Raw genomic sequence first — 22,092 nt, 5'->3', positions numbered from 1 at the left:
CCAACCTCTACTCCAACCAGGGGGCAAGTTTGGATACTGGCCACCAGAGACCAGCCGCCCCTCTGAGCCTGCTGTTGTAGGACCCCAACCCTCTTTAAAGACTTTGTAATGAACGGTAAGATTGCTGAGGACAGCTAACCTGTGGGAGATATGTAGCGCGAGGCGGGGACTGGCCAGCAGAACCAGAATCCTTTGCGAATGATACTATGATGACTTTTGGGAGCTTCTCTTGGTTCTATGTTAAGAAGTCCATGGTTGAATGATTGTAAAATGTTGTGTTTAATGTGAGACACTAACCTGTGCTGGTAGTTACCATAACGGGGGAGTGCCCCCTCAGGCTAACTGTTAGCGCTGAGACACACAGCCCCTGTGATTCTTCTCTTTGCTATATGTAAAACTAGAGTTAACTACCTAACAGTAGAAAAATTTTGACTTCAATTGGCTACATACTGAACCATAAATTGCAAATGAATGCATATAACTATATTTATATGTGTATATGAGTACACCTGTAGTCCTATACATACATGTAAATATAAAGCAAGTGTGACCTAATATATACGCACATTGATACACATAAGCGTGCACGTGAGTCCGTTTATATTTTCACAATCAAAAAGAGACAAGTTCAGTATCAGGTCTTAACTTTCCAGACTCTCTGGTTTCGTTCGCAGCACGGCGGTCTATAAAATACAATCTAAAAACATTGCTGGACTCGTATGTGTGGTAGTTGTGTTGGGACTTATAGTTGCGTGTCCGGTGAAGACCGCCGACTACTTGTCACTGTCGAGTACGACACCCTTTATATGGACGCAATGGAATGATCCCGTTAATCCGCGCGCGGCCCACGCGCACCTCTCCGTCCAGTCGCAGTGAATGAGGCAGAGTCGCGCGCGCGCTGGCACGGACGTCTCTCGCGCCGGCGGCTCGCTATTAACGCTAATAACGTTATCTCTCGCGTCACTCAACGTCCGCCCGAACGTCAACGGTCGCGACGGGGCGGAGGAGCGGGACTGAGCCGGAGCGGGGACTGCGGTTTCAGGTGCATCGCCGTGATTGAAAGGCGGCGTGAAGTTTGGTCGCCGCGGACGGAGGAGGCGGACACGGAGCGCTGATTTGTCGACAAGTGTTTATTCGACGTTCTCGCCATTGTTGTTCTTCTGTTTTTGTTTTTTTGTTTTTTTTGTGAACGGGTGATGGGATTCCTCCCGGAGCGACCTGTCGCCTTCCGCCACTAAGGTAAGACTCCAAACTAACAAAAGCTAGTGCGTCAAACAGGAAGACGATGCGGGGAGTGGGTGCACTGTTTTGGAGTGGGGGAGGGGGGGTGGTTGGCGTGCGGGGAAAGTTAATGAAAAGAGTCAGGAACGGTCGTTGAGGGCGCCGGCTCCCGAATCTCGTACCGGGGCAGAACGGCGCCGAGCGACGGGACCGAAAGTGGGCTTGACAGGCAGCGACCCCCCCTCCTCCTCCTCCCCTCCGTACCTCAGCCGTCTCTACGGCTCTGTTCGGCGGGTCGCCGGTTTGATCCGCGGCGCCGCTGCCTGCCACAGCTGTGGGCGAGCGATCGGCGAGGAGTGCCTGTGCACGCAAACTTGCGGTTAGTGAGTGCAAACGGGACAGACAACAAGGCTGCCATTGTAACGGATCAGCGATGGATTAACAGAATTCCTTTTTCTCTGCACTGTCTGAATGGCCTCCAATCTCTCTCTTTCTCTCTCTCGCTCTCTCTCCCTGCCTCTGAGGATGTAACATCTTGATTCCTCGTCGCTTTAACCTCGGGGATATTGACAGTGGAAGTGAGGATTTTAGATAAATAAATATGAGAATACGCATCACCGACACCTAACCGGTGGGCGAGGATCCACCTGGGCTGAGTCACCGTGAGACGTTGATGGGACGGTTTTTACCAGGAACAATATGTTGTAGGTATTGTCATCAAGGCTTGTGGCTCAACATCAGGGATTAGCAAACAGTAGGGCGCCAACTAAAAATGTCCACCAGTTAATGATGAAGTCTGCAAAAAATAAGAAAACAACTCCATTCTTTACTTCAACATTTTGAATGGACAATTGTAGAGAAACACTGCCAAGAATACTGAAAAGTGCAAATTGGCCTGGAATGCTTGCTTAATGCTCGAATCATTTGGGTTATTAGAAGGAGTTTTCTCCCTGTCATAGTGTCACAACAGCTCCAGCGACTCACATTGTAAAGTGATGCCGTCGCCTTGCACCTCTCAGAGGGTTAATGAGCCCTAGAGGACAAATATGTGTCATGCAGGTCTTGGGGCTGTTTGTCTGCTCTTCCCATAAAATGCTGTTGCCTCATGAATGATCACCAGTGTGAGTTCCAGTTGGAGAAGATTTTTATTTAGGCTGCAAGAAAAAGCTTTGCTCACATCAGTCAGACAACTATATAAAGCCTCTCTCTTGTGCCTTTTTCTGGCTCATCACTGACAACAAACAAGCTCAAATATACAATCGCTTACTCCTCCTCTACAGCCCCCCACACACACCTCCTTCCCTACTCTTGCACATCATGCACAACACGCACCATCCTGTGCCCACCCCTCCCCATATGTGGCCAACCAACATGTGGGGAGGTAATCCCAGCTATTAGGGTAATCTCCTCAGCATGACGATCAATAGGGGCGGGTGTGCGACAACTACCAGACAAGAGTAGCAGGGGGACAAAATTTGGGCTAAGGAAAAAAAATGATTTAATCATCGAGATTGGGTCAGGAGACTGGGGTCTGGACATGGGGGAGGGGTACAGACAGAGCAGCAGACAGGAAGATGTGAAGGGGTAATGTCATCTCCACTTTGGGGAGGTCCCTTGTGTGTTAATGGGCTTGTTTTCTTGGTGAAAACAAATTCAGCTTTATGGATTTCTATGACCGTGTCAGTTCAGCGAGTAAAACTGAGAAACAAAACAAAAAACAACAACACGGTCAGAAAAGTATCTTGTAAGATTCTAAGACAATACTTGTTTAACTATGAAATTGTCCAAATAGTTGCTACGGAATGAAAACCGAATGCTTGAATCTTATTTATCTCAAAGGAAACTATGAAGACAGATAGGAGATTCAAACAAGCCTTTGCCTTAACATTCTTTACAATCCATTCGAAGTGAAGCAACAATATGCTAGTGAGACGCCACACACTGCAACACACACACACACACACACACACACACACACACACACACACACACACACACACACACACACACACACCATATTATCCCCTGACGTCCCCTCACCCGCAGAGCCTCAAGAGTGCCTTGTTATTAATCTACTTCCTTCACATTATCGTCAACAAGCTCACAGATAGAATAGCCTGAATTGTCATTGCATTTCAGAAACACAATGAAATTTGAATACATTGTCATTAAAATATGACATTTTTTTACGATACACCTAGCAAGAAATTATCCTTATAGGGGTCTAAATTATTCACCATATTTTTTCTGCTGTATCAGGTTAATAATAATAATAATAAAAATTATTATAGGGCCAAGCCTTTGACCATTGAAAAGGTCTCAACATGCCTAGTCTCAGACCCTCTGGGATTCTGTTTTGGCAGAGAAGTGACTGTTCTCTAGGCTGCTTCTCCATATTTAGTTTTAACGCTGACAAATGCCAGTAATCCCAAACCAGCTGACTGAGCGGTCTACATGATCAGTAGAGGTGAACAAGAGAGAAGAACCTTGATTTTGATTCTACCAGTAACTGGTACCAACAATGTGAGGACTCTGTGCTTAGCTTTTTTGGCTGCTGTGCAACCCTGGTACCAGCATTCTTCTGTATCAGCTGAAGCTGCTTGAGTGCAGCACTCAAGCCAGCTTGAGATATTCTGTATGCATACAGTTTCTGCAGAACATTTTTTTTCTAATAAGGTCATTTCTGAAATTCATTATGCATATATATATACACACACACATATATATATGTATGTATACATACATACATATATATGTATGTATAAAATAATATTTATATATTATGAAAATATATATCTGAAATAATATATACATAAACTTGTCCTTAATGCCTCCAGTGAAGAAACTAGAGTGCAAACACTGGTAGGATGTCCAGATGGAAGATGGCAGGGATGAGTAAGGTGTTCACAGATCCCTTCTGTTTGGCCCCACTGAGACAGAGAGAGACGAGATTGGATGAGTCGGAGGGAGTCAGGTTACTATAGCCCCATTCTACTCCCAAGAAACGATGGTGTAAAAGATGCAATACCTCTCTGGGAAACCTAATCCAAACCCTGCTGCCAGCTGTCATTCTTTTGCTCGAGGGTAAAATCGCTGAGCACGTATTACCTTACCCCTCCTCAATCATTACCTTAATCGTAGTAGGATGTAGGACTTTTTAAAAAAAGCTTTTTTTTTCTGTAGTGCTAATCAACCACGTAATTTGAGAGGAAAGATTTAAGGTGTGTACCAGAAAGAAAAAAAAAACACTGTAGTGTTAAGGAATATTAACACGTGGTTAGTCAAACTATAACCATTTTTAATTCAAAAGCATAAAGGAGAAGGCCACACTTTCCTAAATAACTGTGATCTATATATATATGAACTGTTTACCGGAAGCTTGTTTTTTTTATGATAAACACTATATTTACACCACCAAAATATTTTATCTTACAGAGGTTCTGTATCTGATCGATGCCTCCCTTATGAAATGGTTTGATACCAAAGTTCCCCTCAATCAGTTACAATGATTAATAGTAATGTTTTATGCTGTTGTTTCTTTAATTTCAGTGATGATATTAAACCAAAACATCTCTGTAGTGGGATACCAAGTCATTTAATTGTAGTGCTGTGCTAATCAAATCGCAGATGCTCTGACCCGCTGTTTCAGTGCATGAATATCAGGCAATGTACTTGTACCTGTTCCATATCAATCACATCCTTCACAACATAATTGGCAGCAGTACTGAGGCCTCCACTTTAGTCTTGCTTGTGTCTTTTCATGCTTTCATGACTTTTCCTGCTTCTGTTGATGCAGAGATGCACGTCGTCAAGGATATTGTATTTGCCCTTTTGAATGGCAGTGTTTCAAAGCTGCATAAGGGGTATGCTTATGAGTATTTTTGATAATTCATTATTTTTTGGGAGGGGGGGGGGCAGCACGGCAGCACATAGGTCATCGCTTCGGCCTCACAGCACAGCCCCGTGTCTGTATGGGTTTTCCTCTGGGTTCGCCAGTTTCCTCCCACAGTCCAAAAACATGCAGCAGGTTAATTGGGAAAATATTGGGGAAATTGCCCCGAATGAATGAGCGACTGAATGATTGTTTGTCTATGTATGTGGCCATGCAATTGACTAGCGACCAGTCCAGTGTGTACCTGATGACAGCTGGGATTGGCTCCAGCATCCCCTGCAACCCTGAGGGCAGGATAAGCGGCAGGAGATGGATGGATGGATGGATGCATTAACTTTTTTCGTATTTTAATTTGTTTTCATTGTTAAATTCACCGAGATGTGGATAAAGTGTTTTTTTTTAACCAGGAATTTCATATTGACTCAGTAGATCAGCAGTGTATAAAGACATGATATCTTTTGGAGTAAAAAAAAAAATCAGATGTTAATACTTTAAATTGGTTGACTGAAAGAATTGTGAGAGCCCTTTCTCTTTCTTATTTTAGCCAAACTAAAACAAAGAATGATTAGGAGTTGAATGAATTAGCCAATAATATGACTCAAAGTAAATGAAAGCAAGGAATTTGATGACATCACTATTTTCTTCTTTGAACTTGTTACTGTTCATTTTATGGATAAGAATAAGAATAAGAACAAGGATTTAATCTATAAAATAACCAACAGGAAATATACTATTTATTTTAAGAGCCTATATGGTTTCTAATTGTAATAATCTGCAAGCTAGTGTACTTGAGATATTAATTTTTGAAAAGCATTCTTGTGGTTTCTAACCTTACTAGAGGATTGAAACACATTTTCAAATGCATAGAAAAGTCAGCATATTTAATCCGTCAATATGTTTTGTTTACATTTGATCGCATTGGGAGTGAAATCAAGAGACATGCGGTGGCAGTGGTGAACAGGACATCTCATGGCAGAGTTAAAGGAGCAAACAGAAGATTACAGGAACACTGATAAAGTAAAAGACAGAACGCAAAGTGATAGAGAGACATAAAGAGAGACAGTCAGAGTGAGTCTGAGCTGACCTTGCCATGATAATCTAATCCCTGTTGAGAGTGCTTTTTTTAGAGAGCAAGTTAATGCCAGCAGATTATACTACAGTGTCTCCCACACCAGCCAATCCACATCTAAAACAGAGTGGGTCCATACTGGATCCTAGGACCTACCACAGCAGGGACACACAATGTGCATGATATAGGATGCACTATATCCCAAAAATGTTTTTGGGGGGGAAACATTCACATATTGTAAACTATGTCTCCCTCTCTGCTTTTCTGCTCTCACAAGCAGCAGATGTTTAGTATCTGATGTCTGCTTTTGGGATTGCATGACAACATTTTCAAGACCAAGTGTTAACATTTCCTTAACAGGTAAAAGCTCTGCTAAGTATCGCCCCGATTCCCCTTCCTTGTGTCTTCAATTTGCCAGTCTTCCTCCCTTGAGTGTGCTTTATTTATTGCACAAAGGGGCTTCCATGATAAAAGGCCACTCATTGAGCAGCCCATCTAATGCTATGAAGAGTAATCCCTCTGTATGTTGTGTAACGGAGTGGAGAGTTGGACAAGGAGGGGGATGGGGATGAATGTGTGCAAGTTTGTCCATGCTTGTGACTGTTGAGCTCATGGCTGTCTAATCTTTTAGGTACACGAGGCTGTTCGCCCACAGTATTGTGCTGCTTCAATCTTTTTACTCCAATTAAGTCATTCTAGGAAGCTTGCTGACACTGAACACTGTCGAGGGGTTTGTGCAAGTCACATTGTGCTCATTACACTGCAAACGTGTGCAACGAATGAAGGTGTGTCTTATGCTACTACTCACACTTGACATCACTGACTGAGATGGGAGTGATGTAACAGTTGTTGTGCAGGCCTATTTCTTACTGCAAAAAATAGTCTGATGAGGTTTTATTTAATTGATTTTCGCAGCTGTTATATCCCCCTTTGATCGTGTTTTTTATACTAGCACACGTAACATGACTTAAATGCACAGTTTTGCTTTGGACTGCTCACATTTGATTGGCACTGGGATGTGCAGGGATTCTGTGTTTAAAGCCTCAGCCATGATAAGAACTGCATATGTAATGAAAAACATGCCAGCCCACTGACTCCTCAGCTGATGTGCATTTTCAGACAGAAATATTCTTGGTTGTTAATTTTTTTGAAGCAGAAACTGATATGTGTTTCTGACATGCGAGTGATGTAACAGTCATACATTTTCATGACAAATAGTATCATACTTAGGTAAATGCCCCGATTATGATGAAATAACAAAATATTAATTTCAAGGTTAATAAAAATAATCCGTAACACACGGAACAATGCGTTATTAGAGAATTATTTTCATAAAAATGTTATCATATCATCATTTGACTTGACAATTGAGATGTAATATGTGATTGTGTATTATCCTGTAATCTCTTGTGATTTGTAACCATATTTCAGAAAGTAGTGATGAGTTGTTTTTTTAACTTTATGGTCACATTTTTTTTCTTTGAGAGTAGTAAGCTCGCACAAAGATTTTGCAGTGTGACTAGGACTGAGAAGGTGTTTCTTTAGTTAATTACTCTGTGTAATATTTTGTGAATCAGTATAATATTGATAGAACCATACAAAAATAAAGTATTGATAGTTTCAAGTTGATCTTATCTAAATAGTATTAAACATTCTGTTGAACTTAAAAATCTACTTTAAGTTCCACCCTATTGGACCTGCACAAACAATGATTTAGTTGATGGAGAGAAATTACAGCATTTCTTACATTTAGAGAAGCTGGAGGGATTATTCGAAGATGGAGACAAAAAAAAAAAAAAATCCTTGGAAAAAAGCCCCCCTTTGTTTCTCTACAACATGTACAGCAAAGAAAACATTCCCAATCTGTGTATTAGATTTGTTTTATGCCTCAGTTGTGTTAGCAGTTGATGAAAACAGACAGGATTATTGGACACAAAATAGTGGATGCGAGTTGAGGCTTAGCGAGTGACTATGGCTTTGAACACTAGCATAAGGACAGTCACATGCTATCTCCAGTCAGGGGTATGTTGGCACAGGCTTGTTACTGGTTGTTGAAAATATTTGGATGACTTCAGCACACGCGCACACACATTCACACGCACACACACACGCACACGCACACACACACACACACACACACACACACACACACACACACACACACACACACGCACACGCACACGCACACGCACGCACACGCACAGACGCGCACACACACACACGTATGCAGACACACTGCTATACACACATTTTTGCTAAAAAAGGTCACATACTCTACTTGTTTGTGCTTACCATCTTGCTAAAAATGGGTACTGCAGGTATTCTGCTGTGTAGCTTCAGTATCTTGCAAAGTGACTTTAGCGACAGCACTATTTGCAGTCCCTGGCAGGAAATTACACCCACAGTTTTGGTGCAGCAGGCAGTGCACACACATACGACTCACCGACAGTGGATATTTTCATGCAAGAACACACACGCATCACAGCACACAGGCTCTCAGCATCAGTGCCCTAACCATAGGGAGTTTGTGCTGAGCTGGTTGGGACGTCAGGATGAATCAATGCGAGGACAGCTGACTGGACATGCCTATTCATCTGCCAAAGAAAAGAGAGAGAAAAGGGGAGTGAGGGATTCTAAAAGATATGAGTTAAGCCCCTGGAGCAACATGTTTGGCTATCTGCATTACAGCTCTTCCAAAGGGTTTTCAGTTTTCATAGAATGACAGAAAAAAGAAGGGAACTAGATAAAAAGGAATGCAAAATGCAGTTAGCTTTAAGATTGATTTTCGCTTTTGAACATGCAAACCACAAATATCTTTAAATAAAAGGATTTTGCAAATGCAAATATTTAGCACAGACCAAGCATGTAGGTTGCCTCGACAAAGGCATAAGCTGACACTGTAGAGGCGACTAACTCCATACTGATGGCCTGTTTATTCCCATCTGTTGCCCTCAGCTCTGACTTTATCCCCATTGTGTTAACTCATTACATTCGCCTTAACCTTAACCCCTTAATTGCCACCCTCTCGTTTCTCTTGCACATCCTCCCCCTCACGGAGACAGTGTGCTACATTGCCCATACCCTAATCTGATGGCGTCTGCCTAGCAAACACCTGCCACGTCCGGAGAAACCTCACAAACTCCTCCCATTCCAGATACAAAACCCATTCCAGTGTCCAGTGTGAGCAAACATGACCTCGAGCAGACTCACATGTGATGCAAAGACGGATGGAAACACAGATAATTACAGAGACAACCACGTCCCCGGAAAATCCTAGAATCCCAAAAGCAGAGACAATCTCTTTTTCTGGGCTTCATGTGCTCGTGCACCTAGAGCTTCCTCACATTCAAAGATAGACAAGACAAGCAAGAGTCGTCTGTTGTTCTGCCTCTGTGACGTGCAGACCTAGGCCTCTTTGCTTTAACAATAACTCTCTCGACCCCCCTATGTGGGTTGGAGGGCCAGACATGAGGCGATGTGACAGTTCTGGTGCGGCCAACACAATAGCAGGTTTTACTTTTTACTGCCTGGCTGCATATAGGCCACAGAATACTTTCTTTCCCTATAACAGTCTTGCAAATGTTTGCCTGAGGAACAAGTTTAATCACAAAAGCCTGTGCCATAGTACTATCTTTTCATATGGCATGCAGCAAAAACTATGCCGTTCCTGGATGTTTGTGTTGTGAGCATAACCAGATGTCTCAGAGGAATTTAAAAGTCATATATCAAAGAACTCTTCCATTCTGCTGAGACAATTTGCCTACAAGGTTTTGTATGGCATTTTTTCACCACTCAAGGATGCTATAAAAGAGAAGGGATTAAGAGATAATAGTTAACACTCTTTGTAATGAATACAGTACTGCCACTGTCATAACAGATAATAAGACTGCAACTTATAAATGTTTACCATGCTACCCGATCTTACTTCAGCACTTAACCCAGAATCCGAGATGTTTGTGTGTCTGTATGAGTTTCTGAAACAAAGTTTGTTCATAATGGATTATTGATTGTGAATTAGTGTGTACTGCCCCCTGAGGGCTCATCCTAGTTGGCCAGGAATGAATACATCTCTTCATGCTTCACTTCACACACTCAATTTAGGCAGAGGAAACCAAGGACACAATCACACAAGCCTGTTGAGATAAAACCTAATTCATACAGACAGGCGTCGCTCAACGTGTAAGGGACAAAGGTCATCCTGGAAGCTTCCAATGAAAATTTTCCTCATTATCCAACTCCTTACTGAGTTTAGATTTTCACCACAAAATTAGTAAAACAGCTTTATACCCACATACTTCAACTGATTTAAAAGATATGTTTATGATGTAACTGCTATTTGTCACTTTCATGTCGGCCATTTTAACAGAACTCTGCCTTTTCGGTAAACACACTTAATGACACTTAATAAACTAGGTAAACTAGGTAAATAAAGGTAAATATTAAACTAGTACATCAACTAGGACCTCATGATTTTGAAAGATTTGAGATTTTCAATGGAGTGACATTTTTTGCAATTGAAAACTGTCGTGGACCAGATTAGGATTTTTAACTGAATTCTTGGCCAACAATGCAGACCTAATAACATTTCACACTGCAAAGTAAAACTTTGTAGAACCCTTGTATTTACTACACATCCATTGTTTCACATATTCCATGAGCTTTAAATATTTGAATGGTATGGAGTATATATGGGAAATTGTTAAAAAAAAAGGTTCGCAATGTCTTGTTTGTGTTCCTTAGTGTAAATATGACTGGGTTGTATAACAGAGGATTGAGATTTTATGGCAGTTGGTGTCCATTGAGTCGTATTTGCCACCAAAGGATTTTTTTACGTTTTTGATTGTAATCTTAGAGTGTAAACACATTTTCAGGTCAAAGGCAGAATTCCGAGATTTAAGTAAGAAAAGACAGAATCATGACTTTTCTTACTTTAATCTCGGAATTCTGGTCTTTGAAGTCGGGGGATTTAAAGGTTCGGACTGATGGATCTTAAACAGATGCTTGACTTAGATATAGCACCTTCGTGGATGCCAACTGCCATAAAACCTCAAAAGAAGAAGTAGCAGAACTTGGAAGACTGTTAGGGATGTGATTATAATTTACTCTAATTTACTGACATGTCTTTATTCCCCTTTTAGGCTTTCTCGTTAAAATTAGTTCGTGGCTTGCTTGAGGAGAGCATCCCGCCAAAGATCAGGACGAAAGAAGAGCAGTGATGCGAGCTTCATTTTTGACGCCTGCTTCCACATCGCAGCTTTTTTAACCACTGAATTGGCAGAGTTATCAGAGTTACAAGACGACTGTATGCCAAGATACACCAGTGCTGTGGGAAAAGTAATGGAGACAGAAGAGAGAGAGGATGAACTGCAGAAAAGCACAACTAATGTAAAGGTAGAGGTGGAAGAAGATGTGATATCTGGCCACACTTGTGGTGTTTGTGGCCGTAGCTTTCCTCTTCTCAGCTCTTTGTCGCAACACATGAGAAGACATACCCGGGAGAAGCCGTACAAATGTCCATACTGTGACCACCGGACGGCTCAGAAGGGCAGCCTGAAGGCCCATATCCGAAGCCATAAACTGGGCTTATTCAGCCAGAACCTGAGTGACAAAGATGGCGATGGAGTTCAGGCGAAGGAAGATGCGGAGACAGTTGACATCCTGGGAACCATGAGCACACCCGACTGTCATAACGTCAATGGCAAGGTGAGGAAGAAAGGCACTAAGAAGAAAGTCAAGGGTAAAGATGTTGTCACTGCTGACGAGGCCAGTTGTGCCGATACCGAGCCCTTCTCCTGTAGCATTTGTAGTCAGGTTTTTCCTCAGGTGTCACTTCTTAAATCACACATGAAAAGGCATCGAAGCCCCCAAGACCACGGTTGCCGGATTTGTGGGCGCCGCTTCCGCCAAGCATGGTTTCTCCAAAGTCACATGCGCATCCACCGCGCTAAAGCCCAGCTGCGGGGTGGCAATGAACCCCCTACCACCATTAATGACGTTCCCCAGCACCCGACGTCACTGACAAATGACGACTGCCTCTACGAGCTTTGTGCCGGCTGCGGTCATTTTTTCAATGACAGCAAGACTTTACGAATACACCAAAAGCTTCATAAACAAAACCACAGCCACAATCAGATGCAGGGCCAACCACAAAAAGACCACGAGATGAACATTACTAAGAGACACTTCTTGGAAAGCCTGAATCTCACATGTGTTGGACCAAAGGAAACGCCTGAAGAGAGTCTGGGCAGTCGAATTCCTGAGCTGGATCCTGTTTGTAGCTACCAGGCTTGGCAATTAGCCACAAGGGGCCGTCTAGTGGAAGCCACTGAGAAATGTCTGGGGTGGGAGGAGAGACTTGCAGATGCTGAAGTGGCATATGACATGGAGAAGGGTGAGTACATACCCCTGAAGCAGGAGAAGAAAAGAAAGCAAATTGACACCGCTGTTTCCAATGTTAAAAAGAAGAAAGGTGATATAGACTCTGATAACACATCAAAAAGCTTGGCTCACACTAAAGGTGCTGACAAGAGAATTTTCCAGAAGGACCGTATTCTGTTGAATGGACTAGGTCATGCCTTTTATGAGGCCATGCAAACTAAGAAGCTCAAAGACGATGGGTTCTCATCTATCCAGACAAGCAGCAGCAGGAATCAGGACCAGGGAGGTAAGCCACATATCTCCAGTTCATTTTTTTTATCCCTCACAAATAGAGATTTTTTTTTTTGATGGGAGGGTTGATGTAGCACCAATGTAAGTGTTGAACTTCATGTCTGTGTCCCAATGTAATTGATAAGAACTGCTATGTTATGCTATTTAGTTTATTGCAGACAAAAGCTGAACAATACCATGTCTTGCAACAATTGTGTCAGCATAACAAATTTACAAATTGAATGAATCAATACAGTCTGGTCAATTGTTAAATTACACAGAAACCCTGAAGTTGTCCCTGTTGCCATATGAGATGTGGAGCCAATGTCTGCAATACACCAGATCCTTTTTTTGAATAATGAATCATTTATAACAGGTTTATTGAATGGATTTTCTTACCACATAAAAAATGACTGGGTACCTCCTATGGAGTCCAAAATCAGACTTTGACTATAGCAATGTAATAACTCATAGTTTTAGTCCCTTTGGCGCATTACTGAGTTGAATCTCTAATAATCCCAGGAAGTTGAATCTGACATGAAAAATTTTTGAGACCTACTAAAAACCAACATTTGTCAATTATAACATGTTCATCCTCGGAACCGAACCGAACAGTCCTGGTTCTATTCCTGCACTGCTCTTGACCTGTCGAAAGGTTGAGGAGCAAGACACTGAACCCCTAACGGCACCCTTGGCACTGTTCAGTAGCTGCCTTCTGCTCATGGGTCATCCAAAACGGGTTAAGTGCAGTGGTCAACTTTTGCCGGCGTTGAGCTTTATGTAAAACTAAATATGACAAAAAAGGTTTTCTTCTTCTAATGGAAGGAAAATGGTCTGTTTTCAGATTGAGACTTGAGTCAAAATTGAGCCCAAATCTTTGACTTTATTAGTACAGCACTGGTAACCACTGCTTATCGTCAAATTAGTATCAGTATTTTCAATAAAATGTATCTTGCTCATATGGTTTCTCTCGCTTCTGCCTACAGATAACAAGCCCATCTTCTGTGAGCACTGTGATTTCCACACTGTTGATGCCTCTTTACTCAGGTCACATTTACACATGCAGCACCAGGACCTGCTTGGTCCCTACAACAAGCAGAACACCGTTTTTGAAAATATTCGCCAAAGTGGCTCCAAAGCTTCGAGATACATGGACTACCTCAGAAACAGGAGTGCGATGCTCAGTCAGCCATACTGGAATCCTTACACTTGTCCACTTGGTCAAGGTGCAACAGATCCAAACATTAAAGTAGAAAAATCCCTTGATTCAGAGGTCAAAGTGCAGGAGTATGTGCACAGTGATGCTGGCAGGCTTCTGAACTTGTCTGCATTAGCCATAAGTAAAGGAGATGGCACTGTAAATAATCCTGTCAAAAAAGAGTGTCTAGTGAGACACCATTGCCCATACTGCTCCCATACTTCCAACTACCCAGAGGTTCTGTGGATCCATCAGCGGGTTTCGCATCGGGTGGACAACAGCAGCTCTGCGGCACCTAAATGGGCACCGTGTGTAAACAGCCTCAAGAGTTCCAAGGCAGGTGCTGCGCTGTGGAGGCGCACAGGACCCCCACCGTTCCTGGAAGGCAAGGACTGCCCGGCTTTACTTGCGCCCAGGACTCATCGGACACAGCCACCCACTTTGACAAACCACAGTAGTAGCAGCAGTAGCAGCAGCAGCAGCAGCAGTAGCAGCAGCAGCAAGAACTCCACCTCTAAAAGCCAAACGGGTGTCCCTAAGTCAAGGCATCAGTCAAAAAACTCACAATCTGCAGATGGGACACATTCTCGTGGGAGAGGAGGGCTTCTACCTCAAAAGAAATGCAGTGAACAAAGTCAGACCGCGGAGAGAGGGAGTGGCAGCTCCAGTGCCCAAACTAGTTCTTCAACTACAATTGTGCATAGCAAGAGCGTCTCTGGTTTCCAGCCCACCAGCAGCCCCAAACACCACAGAGCAGCAGTAGAGGGGAACTTTCCAAAGGAAGGCTTGGGTTTTATGCTAGCTCGAAATCACAGCGGGACTTCGTCAATCACATCTGTGGAGAGACTCCATCCTCACAGGGGATCATGTGACTCTTCAACAGTCCCAAAGGGCCCCGATCTTTGGACTGCCATGAGCATGTGGGGGCACAAAGCATATCTAGATCCACTCCTTTTTGCTCAGGGAAAGAGTGAATCGACGGGAGAAATGCCAACGGACATTGATATTTTGAGCCTCCTGAAGAGTTACAGTCCCCATGATCTGGCCGCTCTCTACCAGCACTGGGGATTTGTTGACCCCAGGTTCGATCCACAAGGTAAGAAGCAGCTTTGTTAACGAGCTACCACGAAGTAAGATCTGACTGAAATATTGATTACAATGTAGTGAAACAACGTCGTGACTCTCCCGAAAATAGTGGATGTTAATGTTTGGATATTTTGTTTTGTTTTGAGGATTAAAAAAAAAAAAGACAAACATTTCAGAACAGTATAATAACTGTAATGAAATATTCTTCATACTTTTGATATTTTACAGCAATGTTGCAGTTAAATGGAAATTTTGGAAATGAAGTCCATGCCTCCTCTGAAGCCTCCAAACAAGTAGGTTTCTTTGATCTTGAAAGTGATATTTTGGTTCAAATTTCATTTAAAATTATTGAGCAATGATAACAATAATGGTTGTGTAACTGCATAAACTATAGATATGTATATTTAGTTACTACAGTTCATATATATCTTGAAATTCCCGCATTGTGGGATGGTTAAAGGCATATTCTTTTGTGAACTTTGGATTTGGGAGTTTGGACACTTCATGATATATATGTGTATATAAAATTGTTTATTCACCAAAACTCTTTGCCATAAAAAGACAATACTATATCTGAACCTTAATTAAACCACACACTGTGACAGTGTATCTATATGTATATGTATACGATTATGGGATACTAAGCTTTAATACGCAGGTCGGTGTTTCTTTTATTACTTTTTAGATCTCCAATTTTATAATTTTGTGCAGTGCAGTACTGCTTTTAGGTTACTGGGACAACATCAGAAATGAAGCGCACAGAAGGGGAGAATGCTTACAAAGAAGTGAAAGAAAAATTGCAGCATCTGACCTTCATCTCTTTTTGATGAAGTCATTGTAAAACTGGAGAAGAGCAACTGCATTTAGACAAAAATGCTGTGACTAAGACCTTGAGATCATGTATCAGAGGTGACTGTAGTACACAAAGTATTCCCACCTGATCTGCAACAAATGACTGCACTCTTAGCAGCAGTTGACAAATCAAAAGCAAAATATACTTGTAATTTACCAATTGTGGCACCAGAGAGTGCTGTTGTTCAAATTAAAAAACTTACCTCTATTACATTGACTCAACTGCGAAATTTGGAGAATTTGTTCAATATAAGGTTGGATTGATTATCCATTTTACTGGTATATTAAGTTACGCAATTAACTTTTCATAGAATTGAAAGTTATTAAATACGTTTTATCTTCCACATATTAACTTTATGGGATATTTTTCAGTCATATGACATTCTTATTCTTTGCTTTTTGTAAATGATTGTATAATATTAAAAAGAAAAGAATAGAATGAACAAAGCGAAACACATAATGGCTTAAAATCAATATCCAATGGTGCGGAACTGATCTGGTAAAATTAAACAACAATCAATGCAGGTAGTCCAAATGTACCAAGGGCACATCCGAGCAGGGTCCAGAATGTCCAACAAAGTCTGACTATCCCTTAATGGTAGTACGCTGGCTGTTCTACGGTGAACTCAGTGGCCACTTGTGCAAAGTGCTTTGTGCAGCTCACTTTTCTTAAGCTTTCATAGTGATAAACAGCAAAGCATGTGATTCTGCTGTGGAGTTAGGGCTGAGGTAATGGAGACCCTGCTGCAGGTTGTTACAGACCATCAGCCATGTATGTTATATTTGTATCTCATCAAAAAAGAGTGGTAATGGTGTGTGAATATTTTTTGCCTCAACAAATTTGTCAATTTATTTGTAGGATATACTTGCGTCATGGATTGTGGTTCAAATATGCTGGGAAAAGTGCTCTGTTCAAATCTTCATATCAAAAGCCTGAAACATGAATTCAGTGTCCAAAATGACAAATGTCTATCACAAGCCTGCACCCTCTGTCATCCACAAATGCGTCTACCTTAATGTCTGCACATTTTATTTGAGCGTATAGTTTGTCACACCTGAACACATCTCCATCTCTGTAGTTTCCTGAGTGTGAACATGGCTGTTGGCTGTTTTGGGCTTCAACATTTTCATAAGCGAGGCTGATAGTGAGAAGGTAGACAAAAATCAAGAATAAGAAAAACATTGTTGTCCCTCTCAAGTTGAAACTCAACACCACAGTCCAGATGGTGTGTCATCCGGCTGTCAGTTAGGCCGGCACAGGTGACACGGGAGGTCCTGCTGTCTACTGGAGTTAAAACCTTTTCATCGTGAATGAAAAGCTGAGGAATTCCGGGTCAATCAACCTTGAACTGACTGAACACGGAGGCTGATTTGTACTTCAGGATAACATTTAGCGATAAAAAGATTCAACTAACCCGATCTTACATGCACTTTGGTTAGTTATACCATCACTATGTTTTTAACTTTCACTAAATCTGTTTGATCACTGCACTTTGAAGAACTCACCCTCCAATACCAGTAAATATTTGCCCCCAAGTGCAGGACAATAAATCAAGACATTTTCAGCCTTTGAAGCCCAACTTCCAGCTCATGTGTCCTCATATGTACTACAATGATACTGAATACATGGTCATTTTGGTTATGATTGAATTGTTTTTATCTGCTATAAATAAGGGAAGGACATAAAACTGAAAATTGCACCATGCTTGTGCCACTGGACAATGTTTTTCTTTTTTTTCCTGAAACATCTCTTTCCCCATACCTTTAAAAGCAATATGTTTACTTTACATGGGCAACTATATACTGCTGCTTGCTGGTTTCGACATTCTGTAAGATACAAACTTTAACCCTTTAACTAAAACAAACGTCCTGCAATCTAAACTTTCAAGCTTGAAAAATAAAACCCGAAACACAAATATCGTTCTTCCCCATTCGAATTTTTAGCACATGAAGGGACAACATAAGCAACCTGTGGAATAAATGTGAACGTTTGAAATGTTGCAAACAATATTATGTACTGATTTCACTTATTTCTCTTCATCTCCTTTTAAGATCTACCTTTCTTATTTCCCCTGTCTTTCGTCCTGCAGGTGAACAGCCGCTCCACATCTTCCTCAGGGTCTCTTCATAAAGAAACGTGAGGCTCCTGATTGGCTCCCAGCCGACACGAGGCGCCGGATCGAGGGGCCTGCTGTTCTTTAAACGGAGCCCGCCATTATTCCTCAAGAAGGAGGCACATGACTATGCACACTAAATGCAAAGAAACAAACTCACATTATTTTGTCACATAGTCGTTTCATTTGAAGTGTTCTGCATGCTTTTTTGTTTTATTTTTTTGTTTGTTCAGAGTGTTGATATGTTAGTTACTGAAACACACACAAAGAAATGTTTATAGTAATAAGCCTGAACTGTTGTGGGCTTACTATAAATATAACAGGACACTGTATGAGTGGACATAATTTTTGAAATGAAAGTTGCAAAGAATGTGATGGCATTACGTTGTAGTTAACAAAAATTTCCCTCGCTTTCGCTGCAGAGTATCAATTCAGTTTTAAGTTCTTGGTAAAGCAGCAAAATAAGAGTTGCTGGCAATAATTGTGACGTTTCTTTTGGAGTCGTTATTCATCAGACATATTATTGCCAGGTTCAGGCCAGATTTTTGAAGACGACGGTACGATAGCGAAACTGAATAGCGCTGCATTAGCACAATAATTGGTTGTTGAGAATGATGTGCTTGTCACAGTTACACACTTGCATTTTGTTTATGGTTACCAGCGGAGAGTTTTGCACTTTTTCCAAAAGAAGCATATCGTCTGACTAGAAGCAATTTGATTATTTAATTTGAGATCAATATGGCCGCAGTCCACGATTTAGCAAAGTTATCTCTGCAATGCTCGGTTCCAATATTAGGTCCAAATCAAGAAGCTTCGCCACTCGATGATCACATTTCACATTGCAACTTAAAAAGTTCCAAAGTGTTTTTAGAGTAAGGTATTGTACATACAAGGCAGCTTGCCATATTGCTAACAGAAAAAATTAGTCTACACCCCAAAGACACTGGAGTCCCCCCTCTTCCCTCCACACAGATGCTTCCCAGGTGATTAAAGATTAAAACGTACCCTCGTACTTTCAAACATCTAATTACATTTGCTCCAGGCTCAAGATCAACCAGAGCGGTTGTATCTGTAGGGAATCAATGCAGCACTGAAGGGCGGAGGTTTACCGGCAATATCCTCTGTGCTACGATCTGTACTTCTGTGACTCTCCTCTTGGTTTCAAATAGTTTCTTTTGGGTTTCATTTTGCCAAACAGGAGGTGTCTGTTATTTATGACCGCTTTGAGGACCCGGTGATTGACATTTTAATGCATGAACACAAATCAGCAGTGGACGGAGCTGGGATTGCGGGCGGGACCGCCACTGACTGACAAGACAACTCAATCACTCTGATCAAAACTGGCCTGTGGTCCTGGTCTTTCAGTGCAAGTCCCACCTACAATTATATACTTTGCATTGGAAAACATAACTTTTGATTGCAGCATTTGTTGTTATAAACCCCAAGTCAATTGGAAACCACATTCTGTTTTAACTGCGTCAAAAAAGTGAAAATGTCTTAAACTTTGTGAATCCACAGGCACAAAAAATGATGAACTAATCATTCCTGGGTCAAATGTCATCTGACTCTAAAGAAATTGGAATTTAATCAGTAATCTTGACATTCATTTTGGCGATCCGTTCTGATCAGGAAAGTGCAGGGAAGCCACTGAAGTGCAGGGAAATCAGTGAAGAAAAGTTGGTGGTCACCCTTGTTTTCAAGCGTTAGGTGTCACAAGTTGTAATCTGTACTGATTTTACCATCTTGTTTTGGAAAGGTCCCCTTTTTTAATTCACACTATTCACCTTTGTCTCCATGTGATTTATGTTTACAGATACATTTAGTGTGTTTGTTTTTAGTTTTAATACAGTGTATTAATCTCCCATAGAGACACTATGTATTTATACCAAAACAAAAGCCATCAACTTGTAAATTCTTGTGCGGTCTTGATAATTACATAATTGCTATGGGGTACTGACTTTGATATGTGTGTTGGGGGGTGGCTTTTTTTTGATAAATTGTAAATGATAGTTTTATTTAATTGTATTTTTGTTTGTTTTGGAGTGAAGTTTAATCACTCCTAACTACTTGATATTTGTAGTAACAGCTGAAAATGTAACTGAAATGAGTTTTTTTGGGGGGGCTGGGGCAATCTTCAGGAGATATAGTTCAAGTCTGGGCAAATGTTTTCTAAATGATTTGTTTTGTTGCCGGTCGTCTGCGGATGCTGACCAACTGGGGAGTTTTAATGCAGAACCTGGACTTTTTCATAAACAAAAGTTTTCTTCGGGTTCGGATGTTGTAAAGATTTCATAGTTAATGATGTCCGTTTTGTCTGTACACAAAAAAAAAATCAATAAAGTCATTTGATTGTTGGTTTATATAACGTGTTTACATCACCGACAGATTTGTATCCTGACAAACAAATTAGAAAGTAGAGCCTGACCTGTAACATCATCATCCTTTAAACTGGGCTTTACAATGTTACATAAGAAAAAATACGTAAATATACATCTCCCAACCACAGGAGCTACTCATACTGTTGTTGAAATCCTTAATGTCCAGCAATCCATATTATAAGACGATTTTCAGTGAAAATGCCTTTGAATGACATCAGTGAGGACGAAAATTTACATGACTGCTTTTAAAATAATTAAGCTATTTGAAAATGAAAATTGATTTTATCTGTAAAAAGGCACAGCAAGAAAAGCATGACATTTCTATCAATTTCAAGACTTTTTGCAACCTTTATGTAGAGGGCATAATACATAATGAAGAAAATAATGTTGAAGTCCAATCTACGCATGCGCGCCACTACGGGTTCAAGGTAATGGAAAGAGGTGACCTTTCGCCTGCTGCAGTTTCCGGTTTCCACCAGCAGATGCTGCTCAACATCAAGTAATAAGACGCTTTAAGAATTCCAACCCTCCGTGCAAACATTTTTCTCCCTCTGTTTCGTCCACAACGTGTGACCTCAGCTGAGTTTTGGCTTGGATAAAATTTAAATTATCTGAATGTGAAGATTTCTCTTGTATAAAACTGACATACAACTGTGAGACAGTTGAGCTTGCACATCTTGAACAAAACTTAAGAATGGATAATATTTGTGTTCTGAAATTTTATATAATAAGGCGTCTGTTATTTAATGCAAATGTATATACATTTATACAGGACTGTCTCAGAAAATTAGAATATTGTGATAAAGTTCTTTATCTTCTGTAATGCAATTACAAAAACAAAAACATCATACATTCTGGATTCATTACAAATCAACTGAAATATTGCAAACCTTTTATTATTCTAATACTGCTGATTATGGGTTACGCCTTAAGAAAACTCAAAAACCCGATCTTAAAATATTAGAATATCATGAAAAAGTAATTTTGGTTGTTTTAATTGCATTGCAGGGGATAAAGAACTTCATCAAAATATTCTAATTTTCTGAGACAGTCCTGTATATAATTGCATTACATTTGCCGTGACCTTGTCCGGCGGTGCTCGTGACCTCATATGGTTGCGGGTGTGCGTGTGCGCGTGCACGCCCGCCCTTGTCATATCGCGTCCCGTCAGCGGAGCCGAGTGTCGTTCCCGGGTGCAGTGACAGCATCGCTCCGGCCGCCCGAGAGACTCCGCGGATCGTGTTCGCGGGCGGCCGCGGGGCTGCGGAGGAGAAGAACTGCTGCAGCATATGCTGCGTGACAGAGGGAGGCCCGGCTGCTGCGGAGCAAGGCTGGGAGATGAACTGGTGGCCGATGGGAGTGACAACTGTCAGGCTAGTGTGTGCCTGTGCGTGTGTGAGTGTGTGTGTGTTGTGCATGAATGTGCTGCAAAAGCAGCCATGTTGCCGGCTGTTTGGAAGTCCTCATGATGTACTTGTATTTCTATGATTTAAAGTGAGGGTTAAGGTTAATGTTCAGGTTCGGGGATCAACGTTTGATGACACGTGGATCCCGGTAGGAGTGTGTATCCATCTGTGCTACCGTCCGACTACTATCTTGGCTTTATGGCCATATGTGGACTCCAGGTTGTGAGC

The 22,092-nt window shown here is 41.5% G+C and overlaps 1 protein-coding gene across 1 annotated transcript; it reads left to right on the top strand.

Annotated features, from left to right (window-relative positions):
• Nucleotides 1-913: 913 nt before the first annotated feature.
• On the top strand, nucleotides 914-20,394 carry LOC147216168 (zinc finger protein 516-like). The gene is made up of 5 exons (XM_086177954.1): nucleotides 914-1,239; nucleotides 11,321-12,846; nucleotides 13,817-15,124; nucleotides 15,343-15,407; nucleotides 18,057-20,394. The coding sequence occupies exons 2-5, from the start codon at nucleotides 11,487-11,489 to the stop codon at nucleotides 18,105-18,107; spliced, it is 2,784 nt and encodes a 927-aa protein (XP_086034080.1). The 5' UTR covers nucleotides 914-1,239; nucleotides 11,321-11,486; the 3' UTR covers nucleotides 18,108-20,394.
• Nucleotides 20,395-22,092: the final 1,698 nt, after the last annotated feature.

This window comes from Fistularia commersonii, chromosome 30 (assembly GCF_037954325.1).
Source record: "Fistularia commersonii isolate RoL2024-O1a breed Wild chromosome 30, RoL_Fcom_v1.0, whole genome shotgun sequence".
NCBI classification, from domain to species: domain Eukaryota; kingdom Metazoa; phylum Chordata; class Actinopteri; order Syngnathiformes; family Fistulariidae; genus Fistularia; species Fistularia commersonii.
Note: the sequence above shows the minus strand (reverse complement) of the source record. Positions and strands in the feature narration are given on the sequence as shown.

Excerpts from the sequence above, each read along its gene's own strand:
- LOC147216168 (XM_086177954.1), top strand. The coding sequence starts at position 11,487 with ATGCCAAGATACACCAGTGCTGTGGGAAAAGTAATGGAGACAGAAGAG. Across the intron at positions 12,847-13,816 it reads CAGGAATCAGGACCAGGGAG|ATAACAAGCCCATCTTCTGT; the intron begins GTAAGCCACATA and ends TTCTGCCTACAG. Across the intron at positions 15,125-15,342 it reads CCCCAGGTTCGATCCACAAG|CAATGTTGCAGTTAAATGGA; the intron begins GTAAGAAGCAGC and ends GATATTTTACAG.